At 44.8% G+C, this 20,308-nt stretch overlaps 2 protein-coding genes across 3 annotated transcripts in view; one reads left to right on the forward strand and one right to left on the reverse strand.

The window, feature by feature from the left end:
• The window catches only part of SART1 (spliceosome associated factor 1, recruiter of U4/U6.U5 tri-snRNP), a 187,564-nt gene that overhangs the window by 9,215 nt on the left and 158,041 nt on the right, over positions 1-20,308 (forward strand). The window lies entirely within an intron of this gene.
• LOC141173902 (transmembrane protein 272-like) lies at positions 733-20,282 on the reverse strand. Its single transcript, XM_073658445.1, has 6 exons — positions 20,240-20,282; positions 20,029-20,059; positions 12,046-12,105; positions 7,564-7,740; positions 4,589-4,757; positions 733-2,277 (listed from the first exon to the last, which is right to left on the reverse strand). The coding sequence occupies exons 2-6, from the start codon at positions 20,048-20,050 to the stop codon at positions 2,268-2,270; spliced, it is 438 nt and encodes a 145-aa protein (XP_073514546.1). The 5' UTR covers positions 20,051-20,059; positions 20,240-20,282; the 3' UTR covers positions 733-2,267.

Here is a 20,308-nt window from a genome sequence, read left to right on the forward strand (position 1 = left end):
ACATACAGTATATATATATGGGGGAGATGTGGGGGGGCCCAATCTTGCACCAGGACCCATCGGACTCTAGTTCCGCCACTGTTATGTCACATAACATGAAGGGATTAAATATGTAAACGCAAAAAAGGAGACAAAAATGGAACGTAGGGCCCACCAGAGAATACCCATATAATGGTAATGGAGGCCCCCCATAGTGATATCTCATGGCAGACTACATAGGAGAATACAGTACTGAGCAGAAGATGAGTCACAGGCAGAATACCTAATAATTAAAGGGGTAGTCTACCTTTATTTTTTTCATCCATAGGCTTTCTGTATGTGAAAATATCAGTCTGGTGCACTTACCCGTTGCTAATCCAGCATTGGCGCACCCACCACTGCTGCACCTGGTCTTCGTTAATATGGTTGCAGTGGTGATATCCCGTCAAAATCTCAGGACTGATGCAACCAATGATTGGACTCAGTGGTCTAGCGCCTTCTACATCGGCATCACTGCTGAGCCAAGTAATTGACTGCAGCAATCCAAGCATGGGATGTAGTTATGATGTCAACTCTGAAGTCATATCAGTTAAACTATGATGCTATGATGTGATCTGTTCCCGTAAATCAGCAAAGAGGAGCTCAGAAAAAAGAAAAGAGTTAAAAACTCCTTGTCAGAAATAAGCTCACTGATGGATCCTCAGTTAACTCATTGTGCAGCCAGAAATGTTCCGGTGAAATAAAAAGCCTGTATAAGCCAAACAGTGCAAAATTTTTAATTTAACAAAATTGCAAAAGTAATATTTAGCCACAAGTACAAGAATTAACAAGGAAAACCCAAGAAGGTGTCCATATTCTTTAAGTATTACATAGTAAGTAGCAATCATTCAGAAGAGTCTGCCAGAGCAGGGGTTTGAACTCAAGAGTTTGTACACATGGATTTTTTTTTTAGGTAGTCAGAAGCAAAAATTTTAGTAGTGGAAAACCGTCCACCTTTGAAGATTTTTTGGAGATGTTTTTTTTTTCCTGAAGCAGTTTTGAAAAGTTTGAAAATGTTTTGAAAAGTTTTTCCTGAAGTGTTGATCAAACAGTGTCTAGTTCGGAGCAGATTCCATCACTAAAGTGGAGTGACAGCCATGTTCTTTTTTATATATATATGTCCATGAAATAATCGGACAGCACTCAGATGCCATCTGTCTGCTGTCTGTTTTTCACTGACTTAGGGCTCATTCAGACCAGTTATTCTGATCAGCCTCTGATCAGAGTTTTATCAGAGCGTGGTACGAATGTCATCCAATTTTCTCGCATGTGGAGGAATTAAAAAAGAAAGTTTCTCCATCTTCTTCATTCTAACAGTCTGTGAAAATCAGACCGCACTCAGATGTCATCAGAGTGCAGTCTGATTTTTTTCACGAACCCATTGACTTGCATTGCCGAATTTTATCTGACTCTCCGATCAAAATTGGACATGTCTCCATGATTTTCTGCAAAAAATAACAGAAATGTGAATGGCCTCATAGACAGTCACAGGTCTGAGTGCTATCCATGAAAACCACAGCATGTGTAAGTTGGACATCTGAATGAGCCCTGATAGATGGGAGAAGCAGGAGAAACATTTTTTTTCTCATCAGTGAAAAAAACTGATGACACTTAGATCAAACTCTGATGAAAATCACTGATGAAACTCGGTCCGTTTTTCTCGTTCTTAAAAAAAAAAAAACTGACGTCTAAATGAGGCCAAAAACTGATGAAACTCTGATCGAAGACTCTGATCGAAAACTCTGATCGAAAACTCAGATCGACGACTCAGATCGACGACTCTGATCGAAGACTCTGATCGAAGACTCTGATCGAAAACTCTGATCAAAAACTCTGATCAAAAACTCGGTCCGATCTTCTTGTATGAGAAAAATCACTGACGTCTGAATGATTCCTGATGCCAGAAGAAACAAGGAACTCCATTATTTTTCCAGAAGAGACATGTGGATGAAAATCGGATTCAACACACTGGTGTGAGCATATAAAAAACCTGACGTGTGAATATGGCTTTATTGCTGCAAAGTTAAGCGTGTCACGTTTTATTATATTACAGGATATTAGCACAGTCCATTCTCTGCTTACAAATAGTATTTAGCAAAACAACAATTGTAGTTGAATTCGTTACAAGTTTCTCTGATATTTTCACATGTGAAGAATTCTATGATTTGAATTCCGTTTCCATTTCATCTATACGGATTTGTTAATTTTCCGATAATTGCTGCTTTGTTTTTCTTTTGGTTTGTGATTTGTCACTCAAGCCTAAAACACAATGGAAAAAAAATAGATTACTAATAAAATATTAATTTTACTGTATCTAGCAAAGAAGCAAACCCTGCAATGTCATATTCATGTAGCCCCAGCAACACGTATTGTGATACATTGATTGTGATAGAAAAAGAGACATGTTACTATAAGGCTAAGTTCACACTTTGGGTTTTTGCTGCATTTTTTTTTCTGCAGGCAAAACCTGCTCTTTTGACAGTAAAAAAGCTGCTTACAAAAAGCAGGATTTGCTGCATTTTTTTCTGCATTTTATAGGATCCCAAAGTTCAGCTTTGCTTCCACCACAGAAGCATGAACAATATGAGATGTTAGGTCACCAATGCAAAACATATGTAGAACCATAAAGCATTTTTGGAAGAAAGGGCAATTTGATAAAAACATTTTTCCACTAAATATTTTGATGTCTGAAAAAATAGTGAATATTCTGAACAAAAAATTCATATGAGTTCATGAAAAAATACATAATTACAAATATAACAGCAGGGGGAGTTGAATTGGTCAGACATAGTTTACCTAAGACATTGGCAGAGCATTTAGTTTGTAGTACACTATCTACTTTCAATGTTTCCTTGGCCTTTGAGTTGGTTAGGTATTGTTCAATTTCACACCTTGATCAGCCAATGTTTACTTTTCACATATCACTAATTTAATTAAACTGTACTAATCCTAACTGCCATCTCAGGTGAGGACACCAAAACATGGTTTAAATTTGGGAAAAATCACAAAAATAAATGGGTTTCACATCCTGCTGTAACTGATTTTTTCACTAAAATCGCAGCAAAAACTGATAACGATATTTTTGGCTGCATGTTTGCTGCTTTTTTGCACTTACTCGTTGCTTTCTATGGGTGAAAAAACATTGCAAAAATGCTGAAAGAAATGACATGCTGAAGTTTTCTAAAATGCAGCAGTTTTCCAATTCAGTCAGGTAAAAAAAAAACAATGTGTGTGCATGAGATTTCTGAAATCTCATAGCTTTTGCTGGTACTGTAAAATGCCGCTTTCAATTTGCATAAAAAAACAGCAAAAATGCAACGTGTGAACATAGCCTTAGAGCATTCCTATCATATGTGGAGGCTGCAATAAATGCTCAGATCTTGAGTCGCAGAAAAATATATAATGAAATATAAAAGAAATAACAATAAATAACAAAATAAATAGAGAAAAAAAAGAATAATATTGTATGGGTCCATACCAGGCTCTAATATGCAAGTGTGCATGAGGTCTTAGTGCTAAAGCAGATCTGTCACTGGATTTTACAAGACAGACTGCTTATATTATTACCTTTTTTCTATAGAATAGCGGATCAGGCAAAATTGGAATCTTCCTGTTCATACAGAAATTCGATTTGCAGAAAAGTTATTCTCTATAAATTTAATGTCGTTTATTATATTCTGGGATCTCTCGAGACTTCAGAGCAAAATAAACATAAGATGTAAAAAAAGAAAAATGGCGTCCTGACGTCATGTGACCTTGAGTACACATGCGGGGGTTTCTGTACTATCAAAAAATGCGGTGAGGACTTTTGTGGATTTTTGTAAAATGCGAGTAGAATTCAATTAAAATGTATTTGCTCATCTCTACTTTTATCTCATAGGCATGATGAGATTGTTGTACTTACTTTGAAAATACATGTAAAATTGGCTTTATAGTCCAGCTAAAGAGGGATAGAGTTCATGAGTGTGAGTGTATTCAGTTTACAAGAAGCCTCCTTGACTGACAGGTGCAGCTTGTTCGGAGCAGTGTGAGCTCTCAGCAGGGATGAGGGACACTGAGGAGCTGTCAATCAGGTGACGTGGGTGGAGACTGAGTTAAACTTTCATAAGGAATTTTATAACCATTCAGACATGGACCTCCAAATTAAATACACCAGCCTCATCGGATCTTAGAGATCTAATTAATAATGTATGCAGTTTGTATTGTTAAATCTGGTGTCGGACTGCTTTAACACAGCATTACTTGTCACATGTTATCCCTCTATGGAAGCCATTGCACAAATTTTAGAAACAAGGACGTAAGTAATATGCCAGATGGTAAATTCAGAAAGATAGGGACTATTTTTTTTTACTTGGAATATTAATATATATTAATATATATATATATATATATATATATATATATATATATATATATATATTTGAATATCTTATCTACATTTAGCGTGTTGTTTTATAAAACGCCAGTACAATTTAGTTGTTTAAGCCCAAGTAATATAGAAATTTAGCAATAATGAAAAACATAAAAAAAATAATAATAATTAAAATTAAAATCAGTCAAAACAACTCACCTCTCATAAAAACATATTTTTAATGAACAAGTAATGCATGGAAGTATCAAGCTAAGGCCAATAATAACGTATTCAAAGATCAAGAATCCAAAAGCAAAGTAGTAAAGGGTCTCGTTACACAGGTCTGGTCCTTTATCCTTACTGTACAGACTGAAGACCCAAATACTTCCTAAAATAGAGAAAAATTTTGAAAAAATAAGCTTCATATAAATATTAAATTCATTTCACTAATACATTACATCAGGCAGAATTCTATGGATAAGCCAAGAATCATGTTGGCTTGAACAATTCAGAATATCATAACTTTTTCCTGATTAGTTTCAGTCGTAGTAATTGGAAATAGACATAAGTTCTGGTGCTGCTGTGTATGAACTCAACCTAATCCCCTCATCGGGTAAAATACAAAAATAATAATAATGTTGCGCCATCAAAGCAAAGTGGCGTAATGTGGGGTACCAGCGCCCAGTCAAAGACAAGTATTTTGTGTCCTCTTAACCCTATGGCCCATTAGCTGTCCCCGAGCCCCTTCTACAAGTCTAGTATTGAGCCCCTTATCCCCATGAACATGTATTTTAAGAAAATACTGGATATTTTCCCCATTATCCCTCTATTTTTTTCAGCATTTTGCTGAAATCAAATATAACATATAAAAAAATATAAAGTTATATATTGCTAGCATTTTTTTTTTGCTCTTTATTTTTTTTTTTATATAATGATATTATTACCCTTGCCTAGCCCTAACCCTAGCCCCAGTACTATACCTAAACCTAGCCTTGATATTTTGCAGCCTGACTTCAGACCTTGCCTTTGAAATTTCATTTGCCTAGCCCCCTTGTTTCGATCAGCACCGTTTTGGACTGCTGACTTCGGACTGTGACTTGTTTACTTTTTTGTTTTGCTCCTCTGCCTTTGACATACTCTCTTAGTATTTGACCTCAGACTTCTTGACTCCCCTGCCTCACGGTTTGAATGTGAGAAGTGATGATAACCAGTGTCACAATACTATACTTAAACCTAGCCCCCATCCCAGCCCTGATCCTAGCTTAAACCCTAGCCCCAGTACAATACCTAAACTTAGCCCCCATACTAGCCTTAACCCTAACCCCAATAGTATACCTAAAGCTAGCCCCCATCTAGACCTAACCCTAGCCCCAATACTATACCTAAACCTAGCCCCCATCCTAGCCCTAACCCTAGCTTAAACCCTTGCCTCAGTACTATACCTAAACTTAGCCCCCATACTAGCCTTAACCCTAACCCCAATACTATACCTAAACCTAGCGCTCATTCTAGACCTAACCCTAGCCCCAATACTATACCTAAACCTAGCTCCCATACTAGCCCTAACCCTAGCCTAAACCCTTGCCCCAGTACTATACCTAAACCTAGCCCCCATACTAGCCTTAACCCTAACGCCAATACTATACCTAATCCTAGCCCCATTCTAGACCTAACCCTAGCCCCAATACTATACCTAAACCTAGCTCCCATCCTAGCCCTAACCCTAGCCTAAACCCTTGCCTCAGTACTATACCTAAACCTAGCCCCCATACTAGCCTTAACCCTAACCCCAATACTATACCTAAACCTAGCCCCTTTCTAGACCTAACCCTAGCCCCAATACTATACCTAAACCTAGCTCCCATCCTAGCCCTAACCCTAGCCTAAACCCTTGCCTCAGTACTATACCTAAACCTAGCCCCCATACTAGCCTTAACCCTAACCCCAATACTATACCTAAACCTAGCCCCTTTCTAGACCTAACCCTAGCCCCAATACTATACCTAAACCTAGCTCCCATCCTAGCCCTAACCCTAGCCTAAACCCTTGCCTCAGTACTATACCTAAACCTAGCCCCCATACTATACCTAAACCTAGCCCCATTCTAGACCTAACCCTAGCCCCAATACTATACCTAAACCTAGCTCCCATCCTAGCCCTAACCCTAGCCTAAACCTTTGCCCCAGTACTATACCTAGCCCCCATACTAGCCTTAACCTTAACCCCAATACTATACCTAAACCTAGCCCCCATTCTAGGCCTAACCCTAGCCCCAATACTATACCTAAACCTAGCTCCCATACTAGCCCTAACCCTAGCCTAAACCCTTGTCCCAGTACTATACCTAGCCCCCATACTAGCCTTAACCCTAACCCCAATACTATACCTAAACCTAGCCCCCATTCTAGGCCTAACCCTAGTCCCAATACTATACCTAAACCTAGCTCCCATCCTAGCCCTAACCTTAGCCTAAACCCTTGCCCCAGTACTATACCTAGCCCCCATACTAGCATTAACCCTAACCCCAATACTATACCTAAACCTAGCCCCATCCCAGCCCTAACCCTAGCCTCAACCCTTGCCCCAGTACTATACCTAAAACTAGCCTCCACCCTAGCCCTAAACCTATGGAAGAAATTTTGCACCCTAGTAAAATTTAGAGCCTGGGGTGATTGTCCCTCTGTCCGCCCCCTTAAGCTATGCCACTATGTCAGAGTAAAGTTTGGGCATGGTAGAGAAGATTTCAGCATGTTGGCCATCAACAAACCCAATTATTTGATTCCCTAGGAGAGATGCACTCCTAGAGTTGTCACCCTAGTGAGATAAATATGCATGACAGGTCGATTCTTCTCTACAGATTTATAACATTCAAGGTAAAGATCAGGAGCTCTCACACCCACCTCTTATACTGACAGAGTGGGAAAAAAAGGGGGAAAATCATACAAAAAGCCATTATTCTTTGCGATTGGCAGATTTGCCACTCAGAAATATCTCAGGGCTCTTATCTCGAGTCTCCTCAATCAGAATCCCGTGTAAACATGCAAGTGTAGAAAAATCAAACTTTTCATATTTTCTATGCCCCTATGTAAATATTGATAGGGGAGTTGGGTGCAAAGTGAATTAATCAGCTTTATGGATCTATTTTAACATATTAATGATATAAACTTTAAATTTTAGTTATAAGAAACACTCACCTGTTATAAACCAAGCAAAGGTGAAAATTCCAATAAATCCTTCTAGAATTAAGCTGCATACCCCCAGAACGCCTCTTATAAACAATAATAAAACGGCCACCAAGTGTGTGACTCCAGAAACCAAAAGAAAGATAGGTATGAGCGGCTGGATTGGGCAATCGTCTTTGTATGTGGATCCTGTGTAAGAGAACAGGGTAGGTCGTTATCATTCAATAATTCTATAGACCAGATATATGTAGCACAAGCGATCAGATGATCGCAGCTTGAAGTCTCCTATGGAAACTATTGAAACCAGTAAAAAAATGTTTTTAAAAATATTTAAAAATTTAAAAAAAAATATAGAAAAGTTCAAATCACCCCCCTTTTGACCCCATTCAAATAGAACAGTAAAAAAATCAAAAATACACGGATTTGATATTGCCACTTTCACAATCCCCAAATCTATCAATATATAAAAATAATTAATCCAATCGGTAAACGGCGTAACGAGAAAAAAAATCAAAACGCCAGAATTATGTTTTTTTGGTTGCCCTAACATTGCATTAAAATGCAATAATAGGCAATCAAAACATCGGATCTACCCCAAAATGGTATCAATAAAAACATCAGCTCAAGGCACAAAAAATAAACCCTCACCCGGCCTCAGATCCCGAAAAATGGAGACACTACGGGTCTCGGAAAATGGCAACTTTTTTTATTTTTTTTACAAACTTAGGATTTTTTTTCACCACTTACCGTATTTTTCGGACTATAAGATGCACTTTTTTCCTCCAAACTTTATAGTCCGAATGTGTGTGGGTGGCTGTGGATGGTGGGGATATGGGGGGGCAGCAGCAGCGCGGAGGAGTGGGGCACAGGAGGCAGCAGCGGCTGCTGCAGCCTACACTGTTCCTGCTGCTAAAGAAAATGTATATTCACTGCTCCCCACGCCCATGGCGTGGGGAGCACTGAATATTCATTCTCCTTACTCACAGGCGTACAGTGTCTGAAGCAGCTGCGGCTCCTGCAGCGCTCGGCGGTCATTTGTGCCCGCTACTAAAGAGCATGAATATTCACCCCCTCTCCACACCCATGGGAGTGGAGAAGGGTGAATATTCATGCTCTTTAACACGCAATCGCCCGGCAGCTGCAGGAGCCTTGGCACGGCTACAGTTTGCGCCCGCTATTAAGGAGCATGAAGTGACTGCTCCCCATGCCAATAGTCCCGGCGTGGGGAGCAGTGACTCTTCCGGCACAGCATCTGCCTGTGTGAGCACGCATGGCGGTGACGTCATGCGCGGCTCACACAGGGAGATCCGTGCTGGCAGCAGAGCAGGACGCGACGCTGGAGCAGAGGGAAGAAAGGTGAGTAGGAGTGTTTATTTTTTTGTGTAATGGGGATGGAGGTGCCATACATACCAGGATGTGGGGGTGCCATGCATACAAGGATGTGGGGGTGCCATGCATACCAAGATGTGGGGGTGTCATGCTGCATGACACCCCCACATCCTTGTATGCATGACACCCCCACATCCTGGTATGCATGAGACTCCCACATCCTGGTATGCATGACACCCCCACATCCTGGTATGCATGGCACCCCCACATCCTGGCATGCATGACTCATGCATACCAGGATGTGGGGGTGCCATGCATACCAGGATGTGGGGTTGTCATGCATACAAGGATGTGGGGGTGTCATGCATACCAGGATGTGGGGGTGCCATGCATACCAGGATGTGGGAGTCTCATGCATACCAGGATGTGGGGGTGCCATGCATACCAGGATGTGGGGGTGCCATACATATCAGGATGTGGGGGTGCCATCCATACCAGGATGTGGGGGTGCCATGCATACAAGGATGTGGGGGTGCCATACATACCAAGATGTGGGGGTACCATGCATACCAGGATGTGGGGGTGCCATGCATACCAGGATGTGGGGGTGTCATGCATATCAGGATGTGGGGGTGCCATGCATACCAGGATGTGGGGGTGCCATGCATACCAGGATGTGGGGGTGCCATGAATACCAGGATGAAGGGTGCCATATATACCAGGATGATGGTGCAAAGCATATCAGAATGAGGGATGAGGGGGGGCCATGCATACCAGGATGTGGGGGTGCCATGAATACCAGGATGTGGGGGTGCCATACATATTAAGATGTGGGGGTGCAATGCATACCAGGATGTGGGGGTGCCATGCATACCAGGATGTGGGGGTGCCATGCATACCAGGATGTGGGGGTGCCATGCATAACAGGATGTGGGGGTGCCATGCATACCACGATGTGGGGGTGCCATACATATCAAGATGTGAGGGTGCCAGGCATACCAGGATGTGGGGGTGCCATACATATCAAGATGTGGGGGTGCCATGCATACCAGGATGTTGGGGTTCCATGCATACCAAGATGAGGAGGGGCATGCATACCAGGATGAGGGATGAGGGGTGCCATACATACCAGGATGAGAGGAGCCTTGCATACCAGGATGAGGGGGGCCTTGCATACGAGGATGAGGGGGCTTTGCATACCAGAATGAGGGGTGCCATGCATACCAGGATGAAGGGTGCCATATATACCAGGATGATGGTGCAAAGCATATCAGAATGAGGGATGAGGGGGGGCCATGCATACCAGGATGAGGGGTGCCAAGCATACCAGGATGGGGGATATTAGTACAGAATTGGGGGATATTACCCCCATAACAGTGTTAACAGCAGACTCCTTCCCCCCATAAAAGGGCATCATGACCACATTTTTGCTTAATTTTTTTTCCTATATTCCTCCTCTAAATCCCAAGTGCGTCTTATCGTCCGGTGCATCTTATAGTCCGAAAAATATGGTAAATAAAAAAGAACCTATACATGTTTGGTATCTACAAACTCGCAATGACCTGGAGAATAATAATGGCAGGTCAGTTTAATCATTTAGTGAACATGGTTAATAAAGAAAAAACAATAATTGTGGAATTGCACTTTTTGGCAATTTCACTGCACTTGGAATTTTTTTCCAGTTTTCCAGTAGATTATATAGCAAAAAACAAGCCCTCACACAGCCATATTGACTGAAAAAATAAAAAAGTTATGGCTCTAGGAAGAAGGGGAGTATAAAACGAAAGCGGAAAAAATGGAACATGGCCTAGGAGTAAAGGGGTTAAATAGCACAACCACTTCAAGACAGCAAATCGATCACTTATAAAAATAGGAAATTACCTGGTGAAAAAAATGTATGGTTTGCAGTGTTTCTGTTTAGCCTTCATTCCTTAAAAGAATTGTCCAGGACTTAGTGATGACCCATCATCTTGGGTACAGCAGCTCAGCTCCCATTGAAGTGAATGTTATCTGAGCTGTGGTTTTGGATAATGTCAACTACACCGTGTACAATGCTGTGGTGTGCCAGTCCGCGCACTGCTTACATTCAGCCGCCATAAGGCTATGTTCACACGTTGCATTTTTGCTGCATTTTTTTATGCAAATTACAGTACCAGCAAAAGCTATGAGAGTTCAGAAATCTCATGCACACGCTTGTTTTTGTTCCTGACTCAATTGGAAAACTGATGCGTTTTTGAAAACTACAGCATGTCAGTTCTTTCAGCATTTTTTCACTCATAGAAAACAATAAGTACGTGCAAAAACTCAGCAAAAACACTGCTATTAGATTTTGCAGCATTTTTGGTGAAAAAAACACAGGCACAGCAGGATGTGAAACCCATTTATTTTTGTGATTTTCCCAAGTTTAAACCATAATGTATTGGTGTCCTCACATGAGCCTATGCTGGAGGTTAGTACAGTTTAATTAAATTAGTAATATGTATTAAAGTAAGCAAAGCTGACCAACTCAAAGCCCGACCAATGTGTGAACGTAAACTATGCCCTACCAACTCAATGCCCTATCAATGTGTTAAAGTAAATAGTGCCCTACCAACTCAATGCCCTACCAACATGTTAGGTATACAATGTCCGACCAATTCAACTTCCCCCGCTGTTTTTATATTTGCAATTGTGCATTTTTTCATGAACTCTTGTAATCTTAGTTCATGGCTGTACTTCATACACGAATCCAGCTTTTTTGTTCAGAATAGTCACTATTTTTTCAGACATGAAAATTTTTTTCCCCTAAATAATTTGATCAAATTGCCCTTTTTTCCCAAAAAATATATTATGATGTCACATTGTATTGTTCATGTTTGCAGGGAGGAAGCAAACCCGAACTTTGGGATCCTGAAAAATGCAGCAAAAAAAAATGTGGCAGAAAAACATGTGTTTTGGCTGCAGATTTTTTACTTTATTAGGATGTTCGTTCATCTCTATTCTTTATACCTTGTTCCTTATTTAATCCTACACCAATGCTATATCTGCAACAGAGGGTCGACTATCCATGTTTTCAATAGGTATTCACTCAAACGTCTGTGTACATGTGCGCGTATGTGACTTAGTGCAGTCCACGGTAAAATTAGCGCAAGTTGAAAATGTCATGCCATTTTTAATATCACTTACCGATTACAATCATAGCTATTGCTAATCCAATGCATACAGTAAGAGAAATTATTTGCAAACCTAGAAGTAAAACAGATGGTAATTGTTTCTTTATGAATAACACTTTATGCTACAAAATTACCGAAAATTACAAACTTGGCTGCACTCCTGAATCTTTGTGTGCAGTAATTGTGAGTCACTTTTGTTGCTCAGCTGTTCATACACCAGATACCGGTTGTGCATTAGTCCTTTATGTCACAATGGCTGTAGGATACAATATTACATACAATGTTCTTTGCTGTGTGATTGTAACGTCACATACACTCCACACACAATGTCGATCTGTGGCAGATGATATTACACTGACGTGTGCTGTCTGCGTGGCAGAACTCATACTGTGCACTACCTTGATCTGTTTTATGGACCAGACTAGTGCATATAAATATTCAAAACACATTCAGGTCAGGAAAGATCACTGCGGCGTCAACACACCCCGACGCGCGTTTCACCACAAGCTTCTTATGGGGATGTGAGGTATGTTTTAATAAATTTTTACTTGTTTTTGGATTTGGGTTCTAATAAAGATTAATTAACCTTTTAACTATGGTTCTCTTTCTTTCTTGGGCTGTTTACCGCTAGCCTGAATGTGTTTTGAATATTTCATATGAAGTGGCATTAATGTAATTGATTGGACATTTGAGCTTTACTAGTGCATGTAAATAGCAGTCGGGTCCTGCAATCACCTGATACGTGGACAGACACAGAGCCAGTCACATCTGCAATTGGCAGACTTGAATGACCAAGTTTTAGTATGCCGTATGTAAGAAACCGGCCTACCTGGAAGATCCAAATAAATAGCATGGGCATTTCACTTTATTACTGTAGTGCTTGTACTAATTGACTGTCTAGTAGCCCCTCTCTAAAGTACAGTGCGGTACTACATATTCTGTACTGGATGAACTGCTCCTTTGGACGCCAGGTGAGAGCGGCTTCATTTTATTTCTTTCTGGTTAACTGTGTAATGTACAAGACGCAGAAGAAAGTTTCGTCATCTCCATAGAAAGTGGCTCTCAGCTGCTTTTCCTGGCCTTCATTTACGGAGTGTTATACACTGTACGGGATATCTCAGGCTCTGCTTCCTTCACCTTGGGTCCGCTGCCCTCTGTTGTGCTCCACATTGGGTATTGCAGATTGCCCAGCGTGGTTCAGTGACATCATCTCTGTAATCCTATTAAAGGCCCATTAGGACACACAACTGTGTCTTAGGATTGAGTCTCAAGACTTTTGTTTGGAGTACTCCACCTTCTGTGCACACTATGCTTTAACTTGCTTCCATCCCCGCTGGGTTCCTCTTCATCCATCGAGCTGTTCCTGAGACTCCTGTATGTGCCAAGTCCTCTCTTCCTCTACATGCCTTCCTGCTTGCTGCACCAACACCAGGGGTCCATGTGCCCACCCAGACCTGAGGCTTAGAGGATCCACCTCACCAGGTGAGCCTAAACAATCTGTATTAGTTATCTGCAGTTATTTCTTTCATCATTATGGCTTCTGAACCAGTAACTAGGTTTTCACACAGTTATGGCTTCAAGTTACAACAGGTTTAATTTACAATGATTGTGCCGATTATCTGTCAACGTCAACGATATCAGCTCTAATGAAGTTGCAATCTACTATTACCCCAGTCACTTAAAGGGATCTTGTCACCTACAAAAATGTTATGTACCTGCAGGCAGCTATAATCTACAGGTATATAGCATTTTAATAGGGTTTGTCAGTGCAACAGGAGCAGTGGTTACATGGAGAAAATGAAGTTTTATTCTCTCTTCAGCCGCTTGCTCCATTCATTGGGATGGTGCAAGTGTAGCACCCTGAGGATTCGGCTGCTGCAGGGGTATTGCACCTCAACCCAGAGGTGTGATATTCCACTCCCGGGTAAGGATGGAGTGTGGACCTGAGCTCGGTAGGCTGCATGCACTACACACATCCCATTTCCGAGGAACAGACCGACGGTACTCCCACTTAGAAATGTGCAGGTACGACCGAGTCTGTTCCTGGCTGGAGTGGGAGGGGGGTGGTACATCCCAAGTAGTGTAGGGGCAGATAGGGGGAGCAGCCTGGGTAAAGATAGGAGCTCATTGGGTGCTGGTCACCTGAGCTCACACATAGAGGGAGTATATAAGGTGGGCACCATCAAAGATCAGGGTCAGTCTGTCAGAGTCAGTAAGAAGCAGAGGTCCAGATGAGCCTGCAGAGAGAGAGTGGAGCAGAGAAGGAAAGACCCAGAGAGGGAAAAGCAAGGACTCTGAGAACCCAAATTCAATCCCCGGGTGAAGAGTCGGCAATAGGGTACCGGATCCCAAACTGGTGGGGGCAAAAGCACACCCTAGCCAGAGACAGGAGGCCGTGGGCAGCGTCTGCCACGGCCACCCACCACATCCACCCCGAAGGCAAACCACGTGGAGGGTCAGGGAACCCAAGGCCAAGGGTCTCCCAACAGAAGGCCCGAGGGAGCTGGACCTAGGTGGATCACTAGTGGGGACAGCCAGAGGAAAGGACAGAAGGAGAGCTCAGGGTCACGCTCCGGACTTGTTTGGGGGTTTGCTGAATCCAAGACCTGGTGGACGCAGCACGGCTCGGGTGGTCACTTGAAGCTGGAGTGACCGGAACATCAGCAGTGAGTAAATACCCTAAACTGCACAACCCGACTCTGTCTTCACTTAACATCTATGCTGCACCACCACAACCCCCATCCTCTGCACCTGACCCCCTGAGGCTATACCCCACCCGTTGGGGGTTATACTACCAAAAGCTGCACCAACACCATCAGCCTCAGCGGACCCTGCTGCAGCGGCGGCCATAGTGACCGCAATACAACGGGTGGCGTAGTCGACATTAAGAACTTTATAACATCTGTAGGACTGCCACATACTCTGAGCTTGACACCCTGGGCACGGACCGGGTCACAGCCACTCGGAAGACTACAACTCCCATCTGATCCGGCTCCGGATATTCCCCTAAAGAATATGGCCCAGGGGGCGCGTCAACTTTGGCGTAGTCGGCAGGATCTCGTGCCCGCAACACCCGGGTACTGCGTGCCTGAAGAAAAGAACGAGTTTACCTCAAAAAGAAGTCTCCTGCCGGTTCCGGAGGGTCCCCGCCATCGGACTCCATCACAGATCGATTCCCGCCGGTTGTCCGCCATTAACAGCTTTTTCCCGCCATCTGCAGAGTTTCCCGCCACTGGGAGACGATTCCCGCCATTTCCAAAGGTTTCCCGCCTTGTCAGAGCGGACGCCATTATGGGCGTGCCAGAGGATGGCAAGAGGCCGCCTCCCATCGTGGGCCAGGACCGAAAATGGCGCCAAAAGTGGAAACCGCCCCCACCAACAGAGACTGTGATGCTAGAGGTGTCTGTCAGCGTGAAAGAACTGCCCCTGGAGCTGACAATCACCAAGTGGCCCCGGGACCGCCCTCGAGGTGGGAGGAGACGAAAGGAGAGAACAAAGATGGGTGTCGCTTGGAGCAGTCTGGAGCGAGCGCACCCGGAGGCAAGAAGCCTGGAGAAGAGTTTCGGAGGAGCTTACCCGGAGATGGCGAGAAAGCAGAGCAGCACCGGCCCGTTGGCCAGGAGCCTGCTAGAAACAGAGGAGGGAGAGCAGAGCAGCACCGGCCCGCTGGCCAGGAGCCTGCTGGAGACAACAGAAGGAGAGCAGAGCAGCACCGACCCGTTGGTCAGGAGCCTGCTGGAAGCAACGACCCCACTAGGCCTAGTGGAGGTCCTAGCACAGCTCCCCCGAGACCGGGAGTGTGCACAGACCGCTCTGGAGGGCCTCGCAAGGAGGATGGCCCGGGTGCAGCGAGAGACGTTGGCGGCGTGGAGCCGTGAGATGGCCCAGCAGACCGAGACCTGTCAGCGGAGCACGCCACCCGAGACGAGGAGACAGACCGCCTCTGAGGATGGCGCGGGAGGACTGAAGGCCGGAGACGGCGCCGAGAAGGGAGCCGAACGAAAAGAGGCAGGTAAAGGGGACGTCTCTACCCCAAACCGGGAAACCGCGTACCTGCCCCAGCTCCCCGTCGCAGAGCCCGAAGTATCCCCTGCCGTGCCCGTCGCTGCAACGTCACCGCCGCAGACTAGGCCTCAAACCGCAGCCGCGACCCCTGTGACGTCACACGCCTCGACCCCGAGCGTGACCAAGCAGGAAGTACCACCAGCCTGGTCGCAAGGCCTAGTACCCCCGGGCGCCGCAATACCAACAGCGCCCCCTACCTCCGCGGAGCCACCGGCCTGGTCGCAGGGCCAAGTAGCCCAGGGTGCCGCCGTCCTTACGGTGCCCTTCACCTTCCAGATACCCCAGGCCTGGCCGCAAGGCCCGGGCAACCCGGGCGCTAACACCGCTGCGCCCATAAGACCAAGAGTGCCGCATCTGGGAGAGGACCTGTTTACCCAACACACGTGCCCGGATGGGCAGCCTTTCATCTGGCCCCAGGAATATCATGAACTGGAACGGCAGAGGAAGGCTGGGGCCATGTGTGCACCCCTGATCCCGGCTCCAAAGCCCGTAAAGAGGATCTCGCCCCCGCTAGAAGAGGCCCAATTTGAGTGGGACCCCACCGGAGAAGATCTCATGGGGTTCACTCAGGAGACTCGGGCAGCTGCAGCGGAGCGTGCTGAGTGCTGCCGCCAACAACTCGAGGTCTTTGAGAGGGAGCGGGGAGAGAGGCGGGTCCGGGAACAGCAAGCTCAAATAAGGAGCGCGGAGCAGAAGAGCCGGGCCAGGAGAGACCCCCGTGCAGCGCATAGTCCCCGCACCACCGGGACTGTGATCAAGTTTAACATGCAGCATGGGTGGGGCTTCATCCGAGACCACCGCACCCCAGGCGACGTCTTCGTAACCAGGAGAGACGTTGAGTCCCACCTACCGGAGGGACACAGAGGTCGTGACCTTTACATCGGGGACGAGGTCACCTTTACCCGGCACAAGTGTGCCAAAGGACCCTACGCCCTCCATGTGCATCGCCTGACGGAGGAAGAGCTGCGGTGTGAGGAGGAAGAACAAGAGGACCCGGACGGGTCTGAAGCTAAAGGTAACCACAAAGAAAGAGCAGGAGGACGTCGTCGTTAAGTACGGCAGAGTAGAGGCTGTACATAGTTACCTGTCGGGGTACCAAAGAAACTGTTGCTGATAATATAGTCCCCGTTGGGACCAGCATGTGTGAACTGTTTACCCGTTTATCCCTTAAATCCCACTGACCGAGGACTGAGAGCGGTCATTCCTCCCTTATACCTGGCCGAGGACTGAGAGCGGCCATATCCCCTGTATATAGTTGCGCGTCCTAAAGCGCTCCCTACTGGTTTTACAGGAAAGCCACGAGTTTTTCAAGAAAAGACTGTCGCACTTTACCCGGTCACACGTTGCACAGTGACCGGAGGAGGAGCCAGAGGCGACGAGAATGTTATTTATATGAAAAGTTTTCTGATATATATATGATATTTTATATGTTTTTACTATGTTGTTTATATGAAAAAAATTTGTATGTTTTGTGGTGTTTTGTTCTTACAGCCCGAGGACGTGCTGTGATTTACCAGGGGGGAATGTAGCACCCTGAGGATTCGGCTGCTGCAGGGGTATTGCACCTCAACCCAGAGGTGTGATATTCCACTCCCGGGTAAGGATGGAGTGTGGACCTGAGCTCGGTAGGCTGCATGCACTACACACATCCCATTTCCGAGGAACAGACCGACGGTACTCCCACTTAGAAATGTGCAGGTACGACCGAGTCTGTTCCTGGCTGGAGTGGGAGGGGGGTGGTACATCCCAAGTAGTGTAGGGGCAGATAGGGGGAGCAGCCTGGGTAAAGATAGGAGCTCATTGGGTGCTGGTCACCTGAGCTCACACATAGAGGGAGTATATAAGGTGGGCACCATCAAAGATCAGGGTCAGTCTGTCAGAGTCAGTAAGAAGCAGAGGTCCAGATGAGCCTGCAGAGAGAGAGTGGAGCAGAGAAGGAAAGACCCAGAGAGGGAAAAGCAAGGACTCTGAGAACCCAAATTCAATCCCCGGGTGAAGAGTCGGCAATAGGGTACCGGATCCCAAACTGGTGGGGGCAAAAGCACACCCTAGCCAGAGACCGGAGGCCGTGGGCAGCGTCTGCCACGGCCACCCACCACATCCACCCCGAAGGCAAACCACGTGGAGGGTCAGGGAACCCAAGGCCAAGGGTCTCCCAACAGAAGGCCCGAGGGAGCTGGACCTAGGTGGATCACTAGTGGGGACGGCCAGAGGAAAGGACAGAAGGAGAGCTCAGGGTCACGCTCCGGACTTGTTTGGGGGTTTGCTGAATCCAGGACCTGGTGGACGCAGCACGGCTCGGGTGGTCACTTGAAGCTGGAGTGACCGGAACATCAGCAGTGAGTAAATACCCTAAACTGCACAACCCGACTCTGTCTTCACTTAACATCTATGCTGCACCACCACAACCCCCATCCTCTGCACCTGACCCCCTGAGGCTATACCCCACCCGTTGGGGGTTATACTACCAAAAGCTGCACCAACACCATCAGCCTCAGCGGACCCTGCTGCAGCGGCGGCCATAGTGACCGCAATACAACGGGTGGCGTAGTCGACATTAAGAACTTTATAACATCTGTAGGACTGCCACATACTCTGAGCTTGACACCCTGGGCACGGACCGGGTCACAGCCACTCGGAAGACTACAACTCCCATCTGATCCGGCTCCGGATATTCCCCTAAAGAATATGGCCCAGGGGGCGCGTCACAAGCAGCGGTAACAGTCATTTCTCACCATTCAGTAAGTGCTGTACTCACTTCCCCGGCACCTTGACGGACAGCCCACTCTGCACACTTGCTGGAGAGCAGGCTGTCAATCAAAGTGCAGGGGAAATGATAACAGCGTGCTCACCATGCAAGTTGGTAGTATTTTTATAGTTGACATGTTCCCTTTAAAGACTTAGCCTTGCTTTCCTTAAAGAAAAATTAACCTATCATAATTTTTCCCATTATTAAACTTCTGCAAGTAAATTATCTCCTAATTAAGATACTAGCAATCCGTTCTGTGCACCTCTGCATCCCACTATAAATTATTTTTACTCTATGCTCTTCTGTATGGTATGTGGTACCAAGAGGTTCACTGGATGTGTATGGACCAACCACCTGCTGTGAACTCGCTAACCTGGCTCATCAATCAAGGGTAGAGGAGTTGGGTCAGCGAGCTCTCGTCAGGCGCCGAAGTTGGTCCTCTTCCCTTGGAGGAAGCAGAACGTGAAACGCGCGTCAGGGGTTTCACTGGCCACCATACCGGTTTTATGATCTATCTACTATTGATTTATTATTCAAATCCCCTATGTACTGTATAAGGAGTGATCCTTTTTGCATGTTTAGTATGTCTGCCATGTAGGAGAGCAGTGAACAAAGCTTCTTTTTAGTGGTATGCCAAGATGCAGGAGCGCACGGAACAGATTGTTAGGATCCTAGTTAGGAGGAACTCAATGTAATGACCGGTTCCCTTTCAGCTCTCTCTACTGCAGTCAATAATAGCAAAATAATCACCACTTTCATGCCTCTAACTAAACAGAGAAGTGCTTGACTGAGTGCAATACATAATTTTTGCCTTAGTGATCAAACATTTATTTTAATCTTCACCTACTTTTCTTACAATGTCTCTATTGTTTTGTAAAGTATTAGTGAAAAAAAAACTATATACAATATTAAAGGGGATCCAAATGTCATCTTTAGTTGACACTGGCCAGGCGATGCCAAAATGAAGAATCATCTAAACATGACATGTCAGATTCACAAAGGCGATGAACTTCTCTGCTATCTATACGATCCTGATAATAGGTATTTGGGTTATATGAGTTGAATAATACAGCACATGTTATATTACCTCTGATGCTTTCAATACTTAATATCAATGTAATTACATGTTAAATATTTAAGTCACTTTCTATGGAGAAAAGTTTCAAATAAATACACACTTACATAAAGAACAAGAAGACTCCATTGTTGCAGCCTGCAAAACGCAAATACACCAATTACTAGATAGATAGATAGATAGATAGATAGATAGATAGATAGATAGATAGATAGATAGATAGATAGATAGATAGATAGATAGATAGATAGATAGATACAGGAATAGACAGATAGATAGATATATAATCATATTTTTATGATAAAATGTAGGACATACAGAAGAATCTAGGCACACGTACCTCTGAAAGTCAGCAGTCCGCAAAGTGACTTGCAAGGCAACTCATCG

The sequence above is a fragment of the Phyllobates terribilis genome, unplaced genomic scaffold (assembly GCF_046119375.1).
Source record: "Phyllobates terribilis strain yellow unplaced genomic scaffold, ASM4611937v1 Scaffold_13__5_contigs__length_258822181, whole genome shotgun sequence".
NCBI classification, from domain to species: domain Eukaryota; kingdom Metazoa; phylum Chordata; class Amphibia; order Anura; family Dendrobatidae; genus Phyllobates; species Phyllobates terribilis.